This window comes from Pteronotus mesoamericanus, unplaced genomic scaffold (assembly GCF_021234165.1).
Source record: "Pteronotus mesoamericanus isolate MK-2021 breed Mesoamerican mustached bat unplaced genomic scaffold, CSHL_Meso_final contig_20, whole genome shotgun sequence".
NCBI classification, from domain to species: Eukaryota; Metazoa; Chordata; class Mammalia; order Chiroptera; family Mormoopidae; genus Pteronotus; species Pteronotus mesoamericanus.
Genome location: NW_026555085.1, coordinates 72,561,744 through 72,585,561, shown reverse-complemented (window position 1 = coordinate 72,585,561; position 23,818 = coordinate 72,561,744). Strand labels below are relative to the sequence as shown.

Below are 23,818 nucleotides of genomic sequence, written 5' to 3'. Positions count from 1 at the left end.
ATTGTACAGTGGTATACTATGCAGATATTAGAACAGAACATCTATATATATTTTGATAAAGAATTATCTCCAAGGTGAAGTGAAAAAGGAGAAGCACAAACATTGTATATAGTAGTATCATTTGAACAAAAATGGAGGAATATTTGAATGTATTCATAAACACATACTTGTTTTTAATATGGGATCTTTCTCCGAAAAAAAAAAGTAAGAATTGTTAGCTATACAGGAATTAGAAAGGAATCTGAGAGACTGGAAGGAAACATGCTTCTTGCTGTATATTTTTATAGTCTTTGAATTTTGGTGCAATAACATGGTTCAGCTACTTAATAGCACTCATCTATAAGAAAGTGTTTGGTGGGTGTGTTTAAGAGTCAAAAAACGCAATTCAATATCATTTCCCAGAACCTTACAAAACTAACCAAATGCAAATAAAACAAAGGGAAAATCTATCATCCATTTAGAGAAATGTTCCAGGCTTAGTTTATGAAAGGCAAAACATTTTGCTAGATACAATGAAATGGAATCAAAACAAAACAATACATAGGCTCCTAGTTTAAATATGGTAGTGTAAGTTGGCATTTCCCTTTTCTCATCCTAGAAATAACCCCAAAGTTTGAGTGTAGGTTAGAAGATAGCATATCATCAAAATTTTTAGCCACAAATGCATAAAAGGGCAGTTAAGGGCAGTCCACAGTGGGCTAATACAAGTAGGGGAGGGAAAGAACTTGAGAAAGGATGTCATGGCTTCTATTAATATGAAAAACTGCAAAATACAATTTGCCAAAAAGGGAAAAAGAAAAGATGGCGAAAAAGTAGGTTTACAATTGTTCATATGGAAAATAAGACAATAATTGGTAAATAATAATACAAGAATAAATTGTGTATTGCATACTCACAGCTACAAACCTACTTTTGCCCCACCTGTATTTCTAAGTAAAAATAACAAATACTTTAATTTCCAGAATTCTCCACAGAAGTTTGTCTGCCTTTTTTTCTTTACATTCTAGTAACTTGATTTTAAAACTAAATTATATTGCTAATTAATTACATAAAATTGATATGTTTATTTTTCAGGGATTTTATAATTGACAGCTTATCAGTAGAGAGAAATCATGTTCTTGTTAGAATAAATCTTACTGGTGGGCCAGCAGAACGAATTTTGCCTCCCCGGATGTTAGAGAAGGTGAGTAGGGTATGAGGAGCAGGGAATGCTTTTCTTTTCTTTTCTTTTCTTTTTTTTTAAATTTTATTTTAATTTATTTTTTCAAATACATTTGTCTCTGCCTACCCCCCACCACTTTCCCTTGCCCCCTCCCACCTTCCCTCCCTCAGCTCTTCCCCTTTGGTTTTGTCCATGAGTCCTTGCTATATGTTCCTTGACTTTCCCCTTCCCTTCCTTTTCCTCGCCCCCCCTCCCTCCTTCCCTCTTGTCTCTGTTCGTTTCTTTTCCTTTCAGTGTTGCTGGTCTTATTTTCCTTGCATCTTTGTATTGTTGGTTAGGTTCCGCTTATAGGTGAGATCATATGGTATTTGTCTTTCGCCCCCTGGCTTATTTCGCTTAGCATAATGCTCTCCAGTTCCATCCATGCTGTTGCAAGGTTTAGTAGTTCTTTTTTTCTTTCTGCTGTATAGTATTCCATTGTGTAAATGTACAACAATTTTTTGATCCAGTCATCTACTGATGGGCATTTAGGTTGCTTCCAACACTTGGCTATTGTAAATTGTGCTGCTATGAACATTGGGGTGCATAGGTTCTTTTGTATTGGCGTTTTGGTATTCTTAGGGTATAGACCCTGCAGGGGAATCACTGGATCAAAAGGCAGTTCCATTTTCAGCTTTCTGAGGAAATTCCACACTGCTTTCCATAGTGGCTGCACCAGTCTGCATTCCCACCAACAGTGGACTAGTGTTCCCTTTTCTCCACAGCCCCGCCAGCACCTGTTGTTTGTGCATCTGTTTATAATGGCCATTCTGACCGGTGTGAGGTGGTACCTCATGGTGGTTTTGATCTGCATTTCTCTGATGGCTAGTGATGCTGAGCATCCTTTCAAATGCCTCTGGGCCCTCTGTATCTCCTCCTTGGAAAAGCATCTGCCCAGGTCCTTTGCCCGTTTTTTGATTGGATCGTTTGTCCTCTTGGAGTGGAGTCGAGTGAGTTCTTTATATATCTCGGAGATCAAACCTCTATCTGATGTATCATTAGCGAATATATTTTCCCATAAGGTTGGCTCCCTTTTCATTTTGCTGATGTTTTCTTTTGCCGTGCAGAAGCTTCCTATTTTGATGAGGTCCCACTTGTTTATTCTTTCCTTTATGTCCCTTGCTTTAGGAGACATATCAGTGAAAAAATTGCTGCGTGGGATATCTGAGAGTTTCCTGCCAATGTTCTCCTCTAGGACTTGGATGGTGTTGCGACTTATATTTAAGTCTTTTATCCATCTTGAGTTTATTTTTGTGTATGGTGTCAGCTGATGATCCAATTTCAATTTTTTGCATGTAGCCGTCCAGCTCTCCCAACACCATTTGTTGAAGAGGCTGTTATTGCTCCATTTTATGCTTCTGCCCCCTTTGTCAAATATTAGATGCCCATAGAGACCTGGGCTTATTTCTGGGCTTTCTATTCTGTCCCACTGCTCTATGGATCTGTTCTTGTGCCAGTACCAGATTGTTTTGAGTAAAGTGGCTTTGTAGTAGAGTTTGATGTCCAGTATTGTGATCCCTCCTACTTTGTTTTTCTTTCTCAAAATTGCTGAGGCTATTTAGGGAATGCTTTTCTGACAGATTTCAAGCAAGGTAGCCAACTCAGTTGACACAAAACAACAACTATCAAATGTCTGTATCCAAGAGGTGAACTTTTATTACTAGAAAAACTTTAGGATGAAAGCAAACACTTTCTAACAAAAATACTGTTCTTCATGGCAATGGGCCATGAGTGTTAGTTTGTGTTGTAGAGTATTATTTTATGTAAAAGTTGTCATCTTTGTGTGTCTTTGAATGTTTTAGTTTTCATGTCTTTCTTTCATGACACTTAATTTTTATTAGATGTGTATATTCTTTTGTATTTAATTGGCAATATTGTGTACCTATCCTTCATCAATGGTAATAGTTTAGGGTTCTCTTGAAGGGTTTGGTTTTTTATGTATTAAGTACATTTTGCTTTGGCAGTCACTCTGGGGCAGATGAGACAGAAATGATTGACAGTACAAGAGAAACAGCTTTGTGAGCAACATAGGAAATACAGGTTTCTTTTGAAGACCATAAATTTCCTTTCATTAAAAAAAATACTAAAGCCATCATAATCAGTTCTACTTTCTAGAACAAGTTACCACATATTTGTCTTCATTGCTTATTTAATGTTGTTTCTATTCTATTTCATTTTAGTAATTATTTATTAGAGCATTAAATTATAATAGCTTTTCGTTAGCTAGGGTACTGCTCTAGAATTTTTATGAAACAAAGCCAATTTCAATGAATGATATTTCAGAAAGCCTTAAATTTCAATATTATTTTAAACTGCTTTCCAAGTTATCTGTCTTGTTTCCTTTTTAGGGTGATGATCCATATCCTTGGCCAATGTTTTCATCATATCCTTTACCAAACTGCTATCTGTCAGAAGTTACAAGAAATGCTTATCTAAAACAAGGTAAAATATTTGCTAGCAAATGTCATGTCATTTTAGTGCTTTTGTTGTAATTTGAAAAAGAAGGTATTGAGAAGGAGATTAATACTATTTTCATTCTGCTTATGAATGCAAATACACTTATATCTATGTGTACTGTAAAAATTTCTTATAAAATTAATATTTGTATGATACCAAATGGTTTTTTTATTGTTTTTTTCCATTACCATTTAGTCCCCTTATACCTCTCTCTGCTCCCCTACCCTCGCAATCAGTGTGGTGAGTCCATGAGCCCATTTCCCTTTCTGCTCAATCCTTCTACTCTCTACCCTTCAACCCCTCCCCCTACTTAGCTGCCATCCTGCTACTATTAGTCTGTCTCTATTTTCCTTGTTTGTTCAGTTTGTTCATTAGATTGCACTTATGAGTGAAATCATATGGTATCTGTCTTTCTCTGAATGGCTTATTTCACTTAGCATGATGTTCTCCAGGTCTATCCACAATGTCCCAAAGGGTACAATTTTCCTCTTTTTTATGGGCAAGTAGTATTCCATCATGTAAATGTCCCATAGTTGTTTTATCTACTCATGGACACGGGCTGCTCCAATACCTTGGTGATTGTAAATAATGCTGCAATGAGTATAGGAGTGTATATGTTCTTTCAAATTAGTGTTTTGGATTCCTTCAGACATATTCCCAAAAGTGGGGCCTCTAGGTTGAAAGGCAGATCCATTTTTAATTTTTTGAGTATCCCCATACTGTTTTCCACAATGACTTTACCAATCTGCATTCCCACCAAGATTATAAAAGGATTCCCTTTTCTACACATGCTCAACAGCATTTGTTGTTTTTGATTTATTGATGATAGCCATTCTGACAGGTGTGAGATGGTATCTCATTGTGGTTTTAATTTGCATTTCTCTGATGATTGGTGACATTGAGCATCTTTTTGTATGTCTGTTGACCATCTGTATGTCCTCTTTGGAGAAGTGTCTATAAAGGTCCTTTGCCAATTTTTAAATTGGATTTTTTATTTGGTGTTGAGTTTTGTTAGTTCTTTATAAATTTTGGATATTAACCCCCTATCAGATGTATTGGCGAATATGTTCTCCCATTTTGTGGGTTGTCTTTTTATTTTGTTGATGTTTTCCTTTGCTGTGCAAAACTTTTTAGTTTGATGTAGTCTCATTTGTTTATTTTTTCTTTTGTTTCCCTTGCCTCAGTAGGGGTATCTGATAAAATATTGCTACAAGCTTTGTCTGAGATTTTTCTGCCTATGTTTCCTTCTATGACTTTTATGGTTTTGGGCCCATGTTTAAGTATTTAATGCCTTTTTAATTTATTCTGGTGTGTGGTGTAAGAAGATAGTCTAGGTTCACTTTTCTGCACCTATCTGTCCAATTTTCCCAGCGCCGCTTATTGAATAAACTGCCTTCAGCCCATTGTATGTGCTTGCTTCCTATGAAAGATATTAACTGACTATAAAGTTGTAGGTATATTTTGGGGCTCTCTTATTCTGTTCCATTGGTCTGTATTCCATCAATCTACCTACCTGGAATGTCTGTCATTGGCTGCTTTAAGGTCCTCCTTCTCCCTCCCTTCTTTAAATAATGGGGTTCTTATACCCAAAGCTCACCTTGCCAAAACTCCAAAAAAAAAATACCATTTTAAAAGAGGTGTATTTTTTTTTCTTTTAGAAAGTAAGTTCTTGAAGAGCAGGGACAATGTTTTCTTGTATGTTCTATTGTGCCTAGTACACTATGCCAGTGTACCAGTACCATGCCGTTTTGCTTTCTCTGGCATTATAGTATTGTTTGATATTAGGTAGTATAATTCCTCCAGCTTTGTTCTTCTTTTTCAGTATTGCTGTTGCTATGAAAGGCCTTTTGGGTTCCATATAAATTTTTGAAGTATTTTTCTAGTTCTATGAAATATGTCATTGGAATCTTGATAGGAATTGCATTGAATCTATAGATTGCTTTGGGTAATATGGACATTTTAATGATGATATTTCTTCCTATCCATGAACATGGTATGTGCTTCCACTTAAGTGTGTCTTCTATTTCTTTCTTCAGTGTCTTACAATTTTCCAAGTACATTCTTGGTTAGGTTTATTCCTAGGTATTCTATTCTTTTTGAAGCAATTGTGAATGGGATTGTTTTCTTAATTGGCCTTTCTGTTAGATCATTATTGGCATATAAAATTGAAACTGATTTTTGAATATTAATTTTGTATCCTGCTACTTTGCTGAAATCGTTTACCAGCTCTAGTAGTTTCTTGGTGGAAGCATTGGGGTTCTCTATGTACAGTATCATGCCATCTGCAACTAAAGACACTTTTGCTTCTTCCTTTCTAATGTGGATGTCTTTTATTTATTCTTGTCTTATTGCTGTAGCTACGACTTCCAGTACTATGTTGAATAAGACAGGTGAAAGTGGACATCCTTGTCTTGTTTCCGATCTTAAGAGGGTCACTTGTAGTTTTTGCTCGTTGAGTGTGATGCTGTCAGTGGGCTTGTCATATATGGCCTTTATTATGTTTAGTTATGTTCCCTCTGTTCCTACTTTACTGAGAGTTTTTATCATAAATGGGTGTTGGATTTTATCAAATGCTTTTTCTGCATCTATTTATATGGTCATGTGATTTTTATCCCTCATTTTTTTATGTGGCAAATCACATTTATTGATTTGTGATTGTTGTACCAACCTCGCATTCCCACAATAAATCCCACCTGATCATGTTTTAATATCTTTTTGATATATTGAGTATTGGGTTTTCAGTATTTGTTGAGGATTTTAGCATTGATATTCATCAGAGATATTGGCATATAATTTTCTTTTTTGGTAGTGTCTTTATCAGTTTTTGGAATTAGGATAAATCTACCTTGTAAAAGGAGTTTGGTAGCTTTCCCTCCTTTTGAATTTTATGAAGTAGTTTATGAGAGTAAGGTGTTAGTTCTTCTTGGAATGTCTGATAAAATTTGCATGTGAAACTATCCAGTCCAGGGCTTTTGCTTGTTGGGAGTTTTTTTGATTACCGCTTCAGTTTTGCTAAGTGTAATCTGTCTGTTCAGATTCTTTAATTTTTTCTGATTTAGTTGTGGAAGATTGTATGTTTCTAAGAATGTTTCCATTTCATCCAGGTTGTCCAGTTTGTTGGCATATAATCATTCGTAATATTTTCTAACAATGCTTTGTATTTCTTTGGTGTCAGTTGTTATTTCTCTTCTTTCATTTCTGTCGCTATTTAAATATTTAAATGAGTGTGGTTAAAGATTTGTCAATCTTGTTTATCTTTTCAAAGAACCTGCTCTTGGATTTATTAATTTTTGTATCATTTTTAGACTCTATTTCATTTATTTCTACTCTGATGTTTATTATTCCCTTCATTCTACTTACTCTGGGCTTTGTTTATTGTTTTTTTTTTCAAGTTCTTTTAAGTGTAAAGTTAGATTGTTTGAGCTTTTTCTTGTATTTGAGATAGGCCTATAATGCTTTGAATTTCCCTCTTAGGGTTGCCTTCCCAGTGTCTCACAGATTTTGGATTGTTGTGTTCTCATTTTCATTAGTTTCAAGGTATCTTTTGATTTCTTCCTTGATCTCATTATTGTCCCAATCATTGTTTAATAATGTGTTATTTAGCTTCAATGCCTTTATGTATTTTTCAGTTTTTTTTTCTTGTGATCGATTTCTAGTTTCATAGCATTGTGGTCAGAGAAGATGCTTGATATGATTTCAGTCTTCTTTAATTTATTGAGACTTGTTTTGTGTCCTAGCATGTGATCTATCATAGAAAATATTTCATGCGCTTTTGAACAGTATGTATGGTCTGCTGCTTTCGGGAGAAATGCTCTGAAGCTACCAATTACATCCATTTGATCTAGTGGGTCATTTAAGGCTGTTGCCTCCTTGTTGACTTTCTGTCTTGAAGATCTATCCATTGCAGTCAAAGGGGTGTTAAAATCCCTGACTATAACTGTATTTCTGTCAGTCTTTCCCTTTCAGTCCATCAAGATTTGCTTTACATATTTAGGTGCTCCTGTGTTAGGTGTGTAAATGTTTACTAGGGTTATGTCCTCTTGTTGGATTGTTCCTTTTATCATTATTTAGTGTCCTTCTTTGTCTTTTACTATAGCCTTGGTTTTAAAGTCTATTTTGTTAGATATAATTACTGCTACCCCAGCTTTTTTTACTGTTCTATTTGCATGAAATATACTTTTATAACCCTTTATTTTTAGTTTGTGTGTATCTTTTCATGTGAGATGGGTCTCTTGGAGGCAGCATATATCTGGGCCTTGTTTTCTTATACATTCAGCTAGCCTCTGTCTTTTGGTTGGAGCATTGAAGCCACTTACATTTAAGGTGATTATTGATAGATATGTATGTAGTGTCATTTTATTGTTAGACTGTTCTCCTGTTTGTTTTTCTTTCTCTCTCTCTTCTTCTTCTTCATAAAGTAAGCCCTTTAACATTTGTTACAATACTGGTTTAGTGTTAACAAACTCCTTTGGCTTTTTCTTGTCTAGGAAGCTCCTTATTTCTCCTTTGATTTAAATGATAGCCTTGCTGGATAAGGTAGCCTTGGTGGAGGTTCTTATTTTTCATCACCTTGAATTCACACCACTCCTTTCTGGCCTGAAATGTTTCTGTTGAGAAAGCAGATGACAGTCTAATTAATGATCCTTTGCAGGTAACTACCTGCTTTTGTCTTGCAGCTTTTAGGATTCTCTCCTTGTTTTTAGGCCATGCCATTTTTATTGTGATGTGTTTTGGTGTAGACCTCTTGGGTCCAACTTGTTTGGGACTCCCTGAGCTTCCTGGACTTCTGTGCCTTTTTCCTTCACCAGGTTAGGAAATTTTTCAACCATTGTTTCTTCAAATAGGAACTTAATTCCTTGCTCACTCTCTTCTCTTTCTGGTATTCCCACGGTACAAATGTTGTTATGCTATGTGTCGTCCCAAAGGTTTCCTATGCTCTCCTCATTTTTAAAAAATCTTTTTTCTTTTTGCTGCTCTGCTCAGGTGTTTTTTCATACCTTGTTTTCTAAATCGCTGATCCTGTCCTCTGCTTCATCTAACCAACTGTTTATTCCTTCCAGTGAATTATTTATTTCAGATATTGCATTCTTTATTTCTGACTGGTCTTTTTTTATAGTTTCTATTTCTTTTTCATGCTTATAATTATTACTCTAAACTCTCTATCTGTTAAATTGCTTGCCTCTATTTCATCTAGTTCTTCTTCTGAAAAATTCTCTATTCTTTCTGTTCTTTCATTTGGGGTATGTTTCTTTGTTTTCCCTTTCTTGGCTGTGTCTGTGTTTTTGTTTCTATATAATAGATAGATTGAAAGACTGTTGTGCAGGCCTAAGTCAAACATTCTTATGACTGGTCCTGGGCAACCTGTTTGAAGCTATCAGCAGCCCACAGCATGTTCTTCCCTCTGCTGGGCCTGGGTGTGTGCAGAGTTTCTCCATGCTCTGCCTGAGAAAGATGGCTCCTGCTATTGGGGAATGACTCAGTGAAAGGATCCCAGTGGCTGTTCCTTTAGTTCTCTCAGAGCCACCAGCCCCCAGACTGTCCTTACATGTCTCTAGTCCACTCTGCCCTCCCTCTGCCAGAGCCCAGCGTAATTGGCTACAAACAAAAGTTTGTGTGTTGGCCCTTTAAGACGTTCTCTGCATCTACCACTGTCTTTCCCTGGCAGACAGAAAGCCCACTGCTTTTCACAGATAGATGTTTTCTGGTTTCTTTCCTGGCTCTGGTGCTGTAGGCTGGGAAGCTTATCTTGTGGTCTAGACCCTACAGTTCTTAGGGGGAGCCCACTTGGTGACTGAAATATCCCTCAAGCACCTCAGCTACTGTCTCTGGGAGCCCAGCCAGCCCTCTCGTGCCTCCTCCACACTCCCTACCAGTCTTGCTGTGGTGGTGTAGCTTCTTCCATCTGTCCATGGTTATAAGGCTTCTCTCCAGCCTTCTCCATGTTCAGTGTTCAGTTGGTTATTCAGGATGATTTTTCTGTAATTTAGTTGTAATTCCAGTTTGGTCCTGGGAGGAAGTTAAGGTAGCTTCCACTTACTCCTTTGCCACCTTGGGTCCCAGATAGTTTTTATCAGAACATTTTTTTGGTTTAAAAAATAATTAATGAATTTTGATTAATTAATTTAGGTATGTAGAACTTTATTCAACAGAGTAATATTTTTTTTAAGTATCAGTGTGTCTTACATGTCCTGTATGATTAAGACTTGAACTATATATACTTTATATATATATAATACATGCAATAAAATAAAAATTCAGGTAACCACTTTAGAGGAGTTCATGAATTCTTTGAGAGTACCTACAAATAATCAGATAATTGGAAGGTATACAATGTGACATAAGCTAAATATACAATAAAAATTATGTATAAATCAGGATATGGCATTTAAATATGTTTTCTGCTAAACAGAAGATTTTTTTTTGCCAGAAGAAATGACAGAGAGGCTAGAAGGAGCAAATTCAAAGAACTATGAGTAGTTTAAGGATGACTGAGATTTGTAATGTGAGTGTAAGAGTCACCAGGGATAAGACTAGTTAGGTAAACTAAGTTCAAATAAGGCTAGTGTAGCTCAAGTTCAGGTGCTTATTAGACTTTTTCATAAGAGCAATGAAATTTCAAACAGTTTTTAGACTGGAGAGTCCAAGGTAAAAATATAAAGATTTATGAACAAATTTTTCATTAATTTGAGAATCTTAATTATATTAATTATATTAACATGGATTTATTTGTAATACCATTAAACTTTCTTTGGAAAGAAATAACATAAGATTCATTTCATATACGTTAGATTCTATAGAATGATTGTTGAAAATAAGAATTTTTTTTGGTGAGGCTTTATATCCCACTTACCTCTCCTTACATTTATTTGCTTTAAAGCAATTGATAGAGGCCATCACTTAACATACATTATTTTTGTTTCTGTCCAGTATTTTAGATACACATTATATATCTCACAATTGCGTGGAAACAAAAATTCTATTTTTTTTCTTTATACTTAGAGCTAGGAAAGGAGAAAAGGCATGAGGGAGCTTTTAAAGTTTTTAGTATTTGTCTTTATAACTCACTTTAAAAATCTTGCCTTTGTGTTTTTCTCTTTTGTGACCTAATCTATCGCTTTCAGAGATGTGGGAGTGATACTAATCATTTTCAAGAAGAGACAGTTAAGAGAGTATCATTTGAACTCTGTCTACTCTTATCTTTCAGTGAACCCATACTGTTCTGAATTTGTTTCTCTCATGTTTTCCAATCTTACTTTTGGTCTTTTTAATCAGCCTTTATGTATGGTCATTCTTGCTTTAGATTTCATCATTTATTCTCCCACTCATTCCTTTGTTTAACATGCTTCTCAAGTGCTGATTATCAGGAACTCCACTAGGCACTGGAGATAAGATCATGTATAAGACATGGTTCATTCTCAGTGTCTCAACTCTCTTTCTAATCTCTTTTTCTTATTACAATATAATACTGTGATCTTTGCTAAGCTTCTCTTGGAAACAGATATTTCTTTATCAGTTTTTTAACAACAAATTTATGATCATTTTTTTTGCATGACTACCACATTTGATCATTTGTTTTTTCAAACCGGTTTGGTAAAAATTTCCTTTATCTTAAACTGAGCAAACCAGACAGAAATCAAAAAGTAAGATTAAGTGGCTACTTCCCTGAGTAAAAGAAAATATGTCACCAATTCCTGGAAATCAGTGCTCAGAGGAGTGCAATTTTACTCCTTGCCCTCTCTACTCTTATAAGTGATTTGGAAAAGGGAGTAATAATAGTTTCTCTGTCTAGTGTAGAATATAACTGCAGAATCGTTATTAACCACAGTGGGCCTGTACTGCTGCCAGGTAGTCATACATTGTATGCCAGGTCAATTTCCTCTCCTAGTCTCCTAGCTGACTGTTTTCACATCTTTAATCAAACCCTCCTCACCTCTTCCCTGTCTATCCTGTTGGATGGTAACTTTGCTCTTTTATTGACAAAAAAAGAAACAAAAAAATTTCCATATGCTTCTGACACCTATGAACTCAACTGCATCTGTACAATCTGTCTTTTGTTACTATTCATAAACTGCCTATGTTACTTACAAAAGCCAGCTTCTCCATTTGTGCACTACATTCCTTCCTCTTCTCAAAGATACTGCTTCTAACAGTTCTCTCTTTTTCTTTATTTATGATTTTCTTTCGGGAGCCAGGAAGAATCTCCACAGTAGTTTTTCCATAAGCCAACAAGAATACACTTAATTCTTCCATATTTAAAATACCTTATTTTGAACCCCTTCCCACCTCACTACAGTCTCATTTCTGTCCTTTTACTGCAACATTCAATGAAGGGATTGTCTAATCTTGGTATTCCGGGTACTCTCTTTCCACTCTCTCTTGAAGCCACTTGATAACTAGTCAGGCTCTCCTCCCCAGTGTCCCACTGTGATGAAGTCTGCTGGTCAGAGCTCAGGCCGCTTCCTGCTAGACCTAGCGTTAGCACCGAACATTTTGATCCGTCCCTCTTTTTTTAAATACTTTCTTCCCTTGTCTTTCAGAACATACATTCTGTGATTTTTTGCAAATCTTCTGTCTTCTCTGTTGGATCTTTCACCTCTCTCCAACCTCTAAACTTTGAATTACCCCACGTCTCAGTTCTCGGTTGCCTTTTTGTCCTAGCTGTACTTACTCTTGGGAGGATCTCATCTAGTTTATGACTAAAATACTGTCCACCGTGCCTGTGGCTCTCAGATTTATATATTTAACGCCCATCTTTACCTTGAACTCTGCACTCATATCTAACTGTCTACTTAATACCTCTGCTAGGAAGATTAATAAGCATATCAAACTTGAGTCTGAGATAAACTTCTGATACTCCCTGGGAATCTCTGTTCCTTTGGTAATCTTGCTCATTTCAGAAATGGCAACTTGGTGTTCCAGATTGTTGAGGCAATAAACCAGGAGGAATTCTTTGGTTCTTTTCTGTCTTCAGGTCCTACATCTAATCTGTCAGCATATGCTCTTGACTCTACTTATCTGGAAAAAAAACCCCAAAAACCACTTCTACCTATCTACTACCACATCATCTCTCACTTGTAATATTGCAGTAACCTGCTAATTTCTCAGTGTATTCACAACACAGCAACCAGTGTAATGCTGTTCAAATGTGGGTTGAATCAGATTACTCCTCTAATTGAAACCCTCCAATGACCTCCCTGTAGTCTAAAAGGTCCAACACATTTATGACTTTCTTCCTGTCATATGCTCTGTTTTAATTTAAAGCCTCTTTAATTCCATATTTTCCCAAAGTATTGAACAGCAATTTCTACTGTTTTTGTGTTTGTCCCTAAAACACACATTTGTTTCAGACAATTTTTCTTAATTTAACAGCATCATCTAATATTTCCTCCTAATAATAGTGGTCCTGTATTTACAATGATTACTGTTAAGCAGGGAGAGTGATCTAGGCACCAGTGGATAGCCCAGGAGGCACTTCAGGAACAGATTTTACATAGTTACATTTTGAATAAAGTTTTGATAAAATATATGTGATTCTGGTATTGCTGATGTGTTACTGATCCTGTATTCATAGTAGGATGGCAGAGAATAAGAAAGGAAATCAGAATTATGTCTGGCTCTCCTTGTACCTAAGGGAGTAGAGTGATGATATCTCTATGAATTCAATGACAGAAGTGGAGCCAAATGCATTTCTAGCAGGTATAAAGCTAATTTGAAAGTAATGTTTCTGGTTAAATACATTGCAGTAAACTAAACATTATGTATTTTAAAAAATACTATGTTTAAGCTAGTAGTATTTTAAGATACAGATCGCTATTTTAAAGGCAAGTTTTGCTATACAATTCATTTTAATTTTTTTTATTTGGAAATAATGACTCACTTACTGTGATAGGTGTTATTTTAGTTGCCATTTGCACTGAAAAATTTTGTGATATTATTTCATTGTTGTGGAAAAAGAATCACTCCAGTTGTGTGCACATAGTGACATCTTTCTCATTTGTCTCCCAGCTTCTAGATTTATCCTCTTTGCTACAGTTAGCATTTCCTCATCTGTTAAATTGCCTCTTGTTAGCTCATTGGCATCAGTGTTAGCTATCCTATGATTTATCTTTGTCTGTAAATAAGAATCTTGAGATATCATCTGGTTCTGTCATTTTTCTTTGTCTATATTTTTAGGGTCACCACATTAAAACTTAAACACCCTTTAAAAGCTACTGATTAATATTTTTATGTGTGTGTATTTTGTATATATGTGTGATATATAAGTATATATGTATACATGTACATATATGTGTCCACATGCATGTGTGACATGTGAGCATATAAAATTATACATATAATTATGTATAAATCATCCTACACACATGAAAAAATTCTGTTTCATGTTGGAGGAATAACTTGCAGAGAATCATCTCTCTGTTACCTGAGAGTTTAGATAAGTAAGAGGAAGTGTGTTAGTGCAGTAACTTATTGTTACCTGTGTAGAAGATGAGGCAGAAACAAGGGAAATGGAGAAAGGAGGGTTGTACAATGGTTAAAGTCAAGTCCTGGTGGCATATCAGGATGTGTTAAAGGAGCTACTGGAGATTGGCTCATAATGCCTTTCCTATATGAAACAGGAAGATTGTTAGATAGCAATATGTTTTGTTTTGTTTTTGTTTTTTTGTGTATTCGTAAGCTATAATTAGCTCTCCCAGGAATTATACCCTTAATTGGCCAGTCTGCTCTCCTGCATTCCATTTTGGTGTATTTCGGATGCAGATTTCTTTCTCTTAAGGAGGAAGGGAAATCCACTACTTCCATACTGAGAAATAAAAATGACTCAAGAAATTGGATAGCACATGCTAGTTACTGGAAGCATCAGAGAATCATAGCTGAACAATATAAGACATTTGCTCTTTTTACTTCCTTTTCTACAATTCTATTTTCATTTTATTAGTTTTATAATGTTTACTCAGGCTCAATTATAAAGTAATCTGCAATTTAGATTACACCTGTATCCTGTATACCTTACTGCAGATGTCCCTGGGTATCTGTGGGGAAGTGGTTCCAGGACCCCCACGGACACCAGAATCAGCCAGTGCTCAAGTCTGTTTAGTCAGCTCTCTGTATCTATTAATTCCTTACATGCAAAAACGGAGGGCCGACTGGATTGTGGAATTTCTGCCTTTATTGAGAAACCATTTGGATTTATATTTACTCAGCTGAGGCTGTTATCTTCAAAGTGGAGAATAGTAGAGAAAGAATTTCTTTTTTTTTTTGTCATTGCTTGTGTGTTTCTACTACTTCTAACAGGGTGCACAGAAGAGCAGCAGCAAAGCCCCGACTCACAGGGTGGCTGGCGGCCAGGCCTCTTAGTGTTGTTCGCCTTTCTTTGATCTTAGAAATTCACGAAGCTACTCATTGAAAGCCTCACACATATCAGTAATTGCTAAGGCAAGTGAACTCCTCAGTGCTCCTAGGAACTCCTCAATAGTCACTCTTTACCCATATATCCCTGTTGAGGCCCTTCTTGAAAGTTTACCTGTTTAGGGATTTCTAAGAAGTAAACAGTGACAGCTAATGTGAACCTCCTGTATAAACAAATGTATTTCTTTCCCATTATTTCAGTTCCCTTACCATTTACTTCATCTTGGCCTTTCTCTTTCTATAGTAATCCTACATATTCTGTTTCAACCATGTGGGTCCTTTTTAAAAACAGCTTTATTTTTAACTTTATTTTTTCTTTTTTATTGCATTTTTTCCATTACCATTTATCCCCCTTTTGCACCCCTCCCTTGAAATCACCACACTGTTGTCCGTGTCCATGAGTCCTTTTTCCTTTTTACTCGATCCTCCCACCCCCCCACCCCTTACCCCATAGCTGTCGTCCTGCTCTCTGTGAGTCTGTCTCTATTTTGCTTGTTCGGTTTTTAAAAACAGCTTTATTAAAATAAAATTAGCGTAGCATACACTTCACCCACTTAAAGTGTGCAATTTTATGTTTTCTGTATATTCACAGATATGTGCAGCCATCACCACAGACAATATTAGGACATTTTATCACCTCGAAAAGAAACCCAGCACCCTCTTTTTCCCCCCTTTTTTCTCGCGTAGCGCTATGCAACCACTAGTCTACTTCTGTCTCAAGAGATTTTTCTAGTCTGGACTTTCATATGAATGGAATAATATAGTATGTGTTACTTTGTCACTGGCTTATTTTTCCTTGCATAATGTTCCCAAGGTTCATTCATGTTGTAGCATACAGAAGTATTTCTTTCTTGCCTTTTTATGGTCAAATAATATGCTATGGTATAGCTGTAAAATACAATTTGTTTATACATTTGTCTGCTGATGGACTCTTGGATTGTTTCCACCTTTTAGCTCTTACAAAGAGTGCTGTACAAGTTTCTGTATGATCACATTTTAATTTATCTGGAGTACATGCCTAGAAGTGGAATAAATGAATTATATGGTGACTCTCTGTTTAATAGTTTGAAGAACTGTTTCACTGTTTTCTAAAACGCTTACATCATCATTTTATACTCCCCATAGCAGGGTATGTGAGTTCTGATTTCTCTACATCATCATTTGTTGTGTTCTGACTTTTGATCCTGGCTGTCCTACTGGATGTGAAGTGTTATCTCACTGTGGTTTTGATTTTCATTTTACTGATTACAAATAATGTTGGGCATCTTTTCATGTGCTTATTGGCCATTTGTATATCTTACTTGGAGAAATAGCTATTCAGGTCCTTTGCCCATTTTTAAATCACGTTATTTATTATTATTTTTTATTGAGTTATAAAAATTCTTCATATATTCCAGGAATAAGTCTTTTATCACATATATGATTTGGAAACTTCTTTCACATCTTAAAATATATTTAATTTATGCCTCTTTGTTCTTGATGGCCTCTATTCTAGAAGTGCTGACTTACACTATTACATGGATTATTCCTTCTAAACATTTTGAACTTAGTCTGAATGTTCACTTCTTCAGAGGAGTTATCTCTGCCTTGTCTAAAATATACTTCCTTCCTTGCTTATCATTCTCTGGCTCCCTGTTTATTTCTCTAACAGCACTTAAACCTTACTCTGAGCTTATATATTTATTAGTTCACTGTCTGCTGGCCTAGAATGTAACTAACCTCCATGAGACAGAGATGCTGTCTGCCTTAGATAGTAGGTAATAAGTATTTATTTAATGAACATATGAATTAACATTGAATTTCTTCTTTCTTTTTGCCATCATCAAACTCTATCTTCCAAATCTTTGTTAGTGAACAGTGGGAATTTCTTCCTGGCTAATCTGATGTAAGTTTGGAAATTTTTACTCATACCTGGAAAAAATTCTTATCTGACTGATTCTTTAGAGCTTGAATAGCTTTGCAGTTAGAAGGCTCCTTGGGCTCAACTTCTGGAAACCTTGTTTATGAAATAGGCACCTTTATTATAGTTATTGTATCATTTACAAAGTGGCCCGTTATGTTTTTATAGCACATAAAATGTGTGCATTTTTTCACAATTGAAAAAATAACCAAAAAATGCACAGCCTTTATTTGGTGAATAGTTTAAATTTAATCTTTTATAGCTTCAGTGTCTTAACTTCACTGATTCTTCCAACTGCATTTCTGTTTATCTGATAGGAAATTGATTTTCTGCCTGGCGAAACATTCTCTTTCAAATACTATATAAAAGAACAAGTTCCATGGTAATAATCATTCCCTTTAATGTAATGCACCAAATAATATTAAAATATTTATCAGATTGTTTAGATATTTTTAGATGACATTTTTATATGAGAAAACATCATTTTAAAGTTCATAATATGTGAGATATAAATATCTTGATATAGTTCTTTTTTCTTTTTTTTTTGCCTCAACATGAATAGTTTTTCTGTCTACAAATTAAATTTAAAAAGGAGGGAAAATGTCACACAGAATTGAAGCAAATTCTAGTTAGAACTTGCTTTTCATAGTTTATAAATTTTCAGCTCTGAGTGAATTCAGTATTAAATATGTGTTTAATCATTTGGTTCTCTGTGTTGATCAGTTGTCTGTGAGTTACCATAGTATGTTCTTAGGAGAGGACAGTGATTCTAAGCCACTATATTAAATTTGTATTATTTGCATAAATTTGGTATGTTACATAATTAAGTACCAGTGAAAATGCAAACCATTGGCAATGTTTAGGTATTAATATTTGGGTGGTGGTGAAAATGGATTTTTGATTGATATTATGTGCATAGATAAGCTTATTTTACATATATAGTTGCAGAACACTGGTTTATAAGTGAGTTAATCATTGCAATGTATTTTGGTCAGTAAGGAAACAAATATTAATAGATAAAGTTTCTAAATTAGAGATGGAGCTGAAGAACAAGAGTATCATACTTCCTGTCTCTGGAGTTACGCACTACTCAGTGAATAAAGTTTATGGAGTTTGTAGTTACAGTCTATGATGCCAATATATTATCCTCATTCTTAAGATATTCTGATAGTACTTTAAATTGTATGCATTGATATGTTGAAATTTAGCTTTTTTACCTATAAATATTGTTATCTTGTTATCAAAAGAGTATCCTTTTTTAAAAATTGTTATTAAATTTATTGGTGTGACATTGGCTAATAAAACTATATAGGTGAAAAAAAACTATATAGGTGTGCAATCCTATAATGCATCATCTGTACATTATGTTGTGTGTTCACCACCCAAAGTCATGTCTCGTTCCATCACCGCTTTCTCCCCTTTACCTTCTTTTATCTCCTCCCACTTGGAGCAGTATCCTTATTCTACAAGACAGTTTTCATTTATTTTGCTTTTATGTAATAAATTCTTATGTCTTCACTGCGTTTATTTCTTTATACACTGATACTGCTTCTTGCTGAAACTTTGATAATTTCTGTCTTTTCAGACATTAACTCCATGCCCTAATGAATTATTTTCATGTCTTTTTAATCTACAAGTGGTATGACTACCCATTGTACAATCCTAACAGCATAGATTCAAAGTTGAAATGCAATCTACATAGTATGTAGAAATAAACATTTTAAGGAAAGAAAAGGGAGAATTAAATGACATACAATGACAACTACATTTTAATAAAAGATTGAAAATTGCCCAATTCACAAATGAGTAGATGAGACTGCCCTCGTTGCTAGTCTGATAAATTTTGTAAGAATTAGAATTACAGCTTCTTTTCCAATCAATTAAAAATAGAACCCCAGAGGAAAATATGGGAAAGTGCTTTGAAAAATAGCATGGTACTATATAAAAAGTAATACAACATGATAATGACATTGTTTTTTCTTCTGATTTTAGAAGCCTTTTTATATTGTCTTGCACATATAGTCAGTCTATAAATATCTTTGGTGATGAGTTCACCCTTTTATCAAATATTTCTTAGGCCTTTATATTGAGTCAGACATATTTTCATTCTTTTTTTCCTTATTATTCATAACCCTGGAATTAAGATTTGCTTTTTGCAGATAAAGGTAAATGACTTTTATTTGACTTCATCTTGTTAATTAAGGAAATTGGGAGTCTGAGATTATAGTTTATTTCCCATGTAGTAAATCTTGAGCTACAGCCATTGAGAAACTTCGATTAAAAATCAAAGTATTTTCTTTGGATAGTAAAACTTTTTATTTTTATGTACTTTGTACAGGGGAATAGATCACCTGCTAGTTTAGGTGCAGGTGATAAAGCAAAAGTAATTCCTCATTTTTGGAAGACTCTTCACTGATTTCTCCTATACTATATGCTCAATTATCACATATTAAAGAAAAATAAAACTGATACAATAATTCCAAAATGGAGAATAATCTGTATAAAATGTAGATTTCATGTATTAAGAATTTACAGCTGTTCAAACAAAATAAAAGATGTGTAAAATGGTAGATACTCCCAAATTTAGAGAGCTACAGAGAACTTTAGTAATCAGAGAATTTAAGCATCTTTCCAATTGCTTCTTGAATATATAGACTCTTGACCACTCCAAAGACTAACATCTTTATTATAATAAGAGTACATTGAAATGAGTATGTTAACTTACATGGAAGAAGAGACGAGGTAAGCAAAAATGCAAATGGAAAGCAAATATTCCACAAATAAGCTTCAAGATAATAGAAGGTGGCCATAAGTGAAGCTTTGGAATCTGTTGCTTTATGAAATCTTCCATTCATTTTATTTTTTTTGTAGCATCTGTTTTTATATTATATATAAAGTGGACATTGAAAATTACTGACCGACATCCTAGGAAAGAAGTACTGAAAGTTTTCTGAGTAAATAGCAGATTTTTCTTTAAATTTATATTATTTGCATGTTTCCTGCCCTTGAAATTGAGGCTCTTTTCACATTATCTATAATAACTTTATAATCAATATAATTTTCTATATAATAATCTTTTGAGAAACAAACTATACAATATCATTAAGTATGAAAATGTCATAGTACTTACCATAACAAAGAATTTCAGAGTTTAGATATAAAATATTATCAGCTATGATGGGTAAAAGTTTATAAACACAAAACTTGATGTTTCTTTTTTCTTTTCTATTTCCACAGTGATAATAAGGAGTGAGTTTAAAATTTGTATATTTTTTACTTCTCTTCCAATTTTTCATAGTTGCTAAATCATAGTGCTCTGAAAGAACATAGAGAGGAAGAGCACACCCTTCTCTATTTTACTCCCTAGACACACCACACCTTTCTCGGGAAACAAAATGCTAGTTTTCCTTGGTGATTTCATCATAGCTTGATATATAATTGATATATTGAAACCTAATTTATTATACCATACTGTCTCTAAAAATAATACTGTATGGTTAGAAATATGTAAAAATGGGTGCTTATCAAAAATAAAGTATAAGTTAAGGAAGGGATTATTCAGTCAATATATAGAATATAAACCTATGTTCTTCCTGGTGAAATATATACATTGTTTTCTCATTTAACCCTAAGAAGTGAATATTTGTATAATTACAGGAGAATGGATTGTACCCAGAAAACAGCCAGAACATGAGATTAATGAGGATTCGAAAATTTGTACTTTAAAACACTTTTATACAGTGATCAGAATTCTTGCAAATCAATTATTATATACATGCACATACTTTTAATTAAAATTTAGTGAAGTTCTAATATAGACTTTATTCCAAATTATAAACTATAACTGCTCATATTTTAATGACACTACTAAGTTTAGAAGGTTTTAGTCACATTACTTTGAATTATACCACATACATTTAATTCACACATATGTACACATACATAATCAATTTCATACACAACAGAACGTATTCATTTAAAGAATGCAGTTTGAATTTTGACAGATCTCTATTCCCACATAACCACCACCCTAATCAAAATATAGAACATTTTTATGACCCCACAAAAGCTCCCTTTGTTTCTTTGCAGTCAGCTTATCTTTACCCTCAGCTAAAGGCAATCACCGACTTTTACCATTTCTGTAGATGAGGATTTTTCAGCCTCAGCACTATGTTGGACTGGGCAATTGCTGCCACAGTGTGCTGTCCCGAGCAATACAAGACTTTTAGCAGCATCCCTGGCCTCTGCCCACTGGATGCCAGTCGAGCTCTCTCCATAGGCCCCATTCCCAAATGTGACGACCAGAAGTGTCTCTAGACATGCTGATGTGTCCTTGGAGAACAAAAACCTAGTCCATCTGAGAGCCACCGCTGTAAATTAGTTTTTCATATTTTAGCATTTCATACAAATAAAATCATTTAGGATACTTCCTTTATTTCTGCTTTCTTTCACAATGGTTTTGATATTCATCCTGTTTATTACATGTATTATTGCTTTTTTTTTTTTAACTGAGTGAGATTCTAGTATTTTCAAACTACAGTACAATTTGGTTAAATATCCTCCTTTTGTTTGTAGTTTCTTTACCCCACCCCCCAAAACACTGCTTTAAAACCTTTGCTAATTAATTGTATCACTTCTGTTTTTTCTTAGTATATATTCATTTATCTACTGGTTATGAGTCACATTTTTTTCTTTCCTCATATTAGCTTTTTTTTTAAATTGAATATTGGACATTATTAATTTTACATAATTGAGTGCTGAATTTTGTTGTCTCTCTTTAAAGAGTAATGGACATTTTTTGATATGTAGGTTATGTTACTCATGGATCAGTTTAGTGTTGTAAAGCTTTAATTTTTTTTTTTTTTTTTTTTTTGGTTAGGTTGAGTGTAGAGTTGTTTTTATTTATGGCTAATTTAGCTCCTTCACTGAAGTGTGACTTTTTTGGCACTTCTGAGGAATGCCCTGGTAGTTAAGGAGGACCCTTCACTCTGACTGGAACTTGGATAACTCTTAGACTTACATGTATTTACGTGGGAATTGTTCATTTTACAATCCCCAGCTGTCCTTTGCCCAGCCTTGTGGGAGTTTTACTCCTCAACTGCCCAGCTGACTATTTTGCAATCAACTTAACAAAGACTTACACACATTTCTCAAGTTCTTTGTCTGCTTTTCCTCTCCAGTACTCTGATCCACAAATTTTAGTCTTCTCAGGCTTTCTGCAGTTTAACTTTTGTCTCTTCAATTCATCAAGATTTCATGGGCTCGCCCTTTCTACACAGCAATATTAAATGTGCCTTCAAGAAAAAAAAGAAAGCTAATTAGAAAGCTCACCTCGTCAGTTTCCCTTTTCTCACATATGGCCGTCTTTCAGTATCTCTCGTCCAATGTCTGAAAACAGTCTTTTGATATTTTTTATTTGGTGTTTGAGTTGTTTGCAGCAGGATGGCAAGTCTAGTCTGTTCTCCTTCATGACCAGAAGCAAAACTCTGTTTTTTTATTTTTGTGTGTGTGTGATTATAAACATCAAAATTTTGGGAAACGTAAAATCCTATGTGTCATTCACAGTTCCACTCACATAGTTACTAATTTCGAGTTGTCATATTCTAAGATACCATTCCTGTGATTCTCTTTCCCCTGTCCCATTTTTCTGTATACCAGGTGCCTTTGCTGGAATTAACACCATTGACTTCTTCTGGACTTTCTTACTTATTCTACACTTAGTTAAGTAAGAAAAATGTTTGGAAGGTGAATTTGGGAGAAGGAATGGAAAAATCTTGGATTAGGCTAGTTGTAGGTTATACATTCAAGTGAGCCTATCTTTAGGTTATATTGACACTGTTTGTGACAAGAGCCCTCAGGTGAGGACTTTAGTTGTCTGCCATAGTCTGTGATTGAGTAGATTTGTTCAGTTCAGGGGAGACATTTGTAAGTCCGTGTGGCCACAGATTCAATAACGGTGCCTAATTTAGCTGTTTTGGTATTAACGCTAATACTTTGAACTCCATTTATCTACTGTTGTCTACTTCTCAGTTGAACCCAGATCTGGAGTGTGAAATAAGGGAATTAGTGTTCTCCTAAACATAATAATATGATAGATATACATTTGTCAATTAACGTTAATATTTTTAACTGCGAGAAATGCAAATTGAAAAGCTCATACTTCTATTGATGGTTAGGGGAAACTGTAACCACAAGTGTGTAAATAATACAGTTGTCTCTCTAGGAGTCCTGTAGTCAGTCTGTCTCCAGCTCAGCAGTTCTTTTTCTCCTCCAAACCAGTTTCCTGGTATCTTCAGCCCTTCCACCAACTGTCACTGCTGTGTCAGTACTATTTATAATAAATGTGGTAAACAGCAATTGATAGTATAAGATGTAATTACAGAAAAATGTTTTTCCTTTGAAAGCCATATATAGTCTATATATTTCTAGAATTCATAGCTTTACATGCTTAACATTAATACTTAATTTTTCAATGTATTTAGCAAGTCTTATAATAATACATCCTATCTTTCTTATTAGACAACGATCTCAGCAAAATTTTATTACACTTCAAGATGTCTGATAAACAAACTGATTGGATAGAAAACTACCAAAGACAATTTTGCAAAATAATGAAGGCCAAACCTGATATAATCAGTGGAAGTGGTGAGTGCATTGTTTTATTTTTCTGGGGTGTTTCTTCTTATGAAAATTATATTAATAGAAGGATTGTATTTTGAGGTTAGTACCGGTATATCTAGAATACATAACACTAATTCAAGAAGTCCATTGACTTTTGAGAAACTTGCGATGCTGGAGAACAAAAATTAAAATCTGAGATGACTAAGCTTTTTTTGAAAACTGTCTAAGATATT

General features: G+C 34.6%; 1 protein-coding gene across 1 annotated transcript in view; it reads left to right on the top strand.

Annotated features, from left to right (window-relative positions):
* Positions 1 to 23,818, top strand: part of TBC1D32 (TBC1 domain family member 32) — a 170,350-nt gene that overhangs the window by 107,287 nt on the left and 39,245 nt on the right. Inside the window, exons 24-26 of the mRNA XM_054569887.1 lie at positions 1,075 to 1,183; positions 3,550 to 3,643; positions 23,484 to 23,609. Of these exons, the coding sequence (XP_054425862.1) occupies positions 1,075 to 1,183; positions 3,550 to 3,643; positions 23,484 to 23,609 (329 nt within the window). The remainder of the gene's footprint in view (positions 1 to 1,074; positions 1,184 to 3,549; positions 3,644 to 23,483; positions 23,610 to 23,818) is intronic.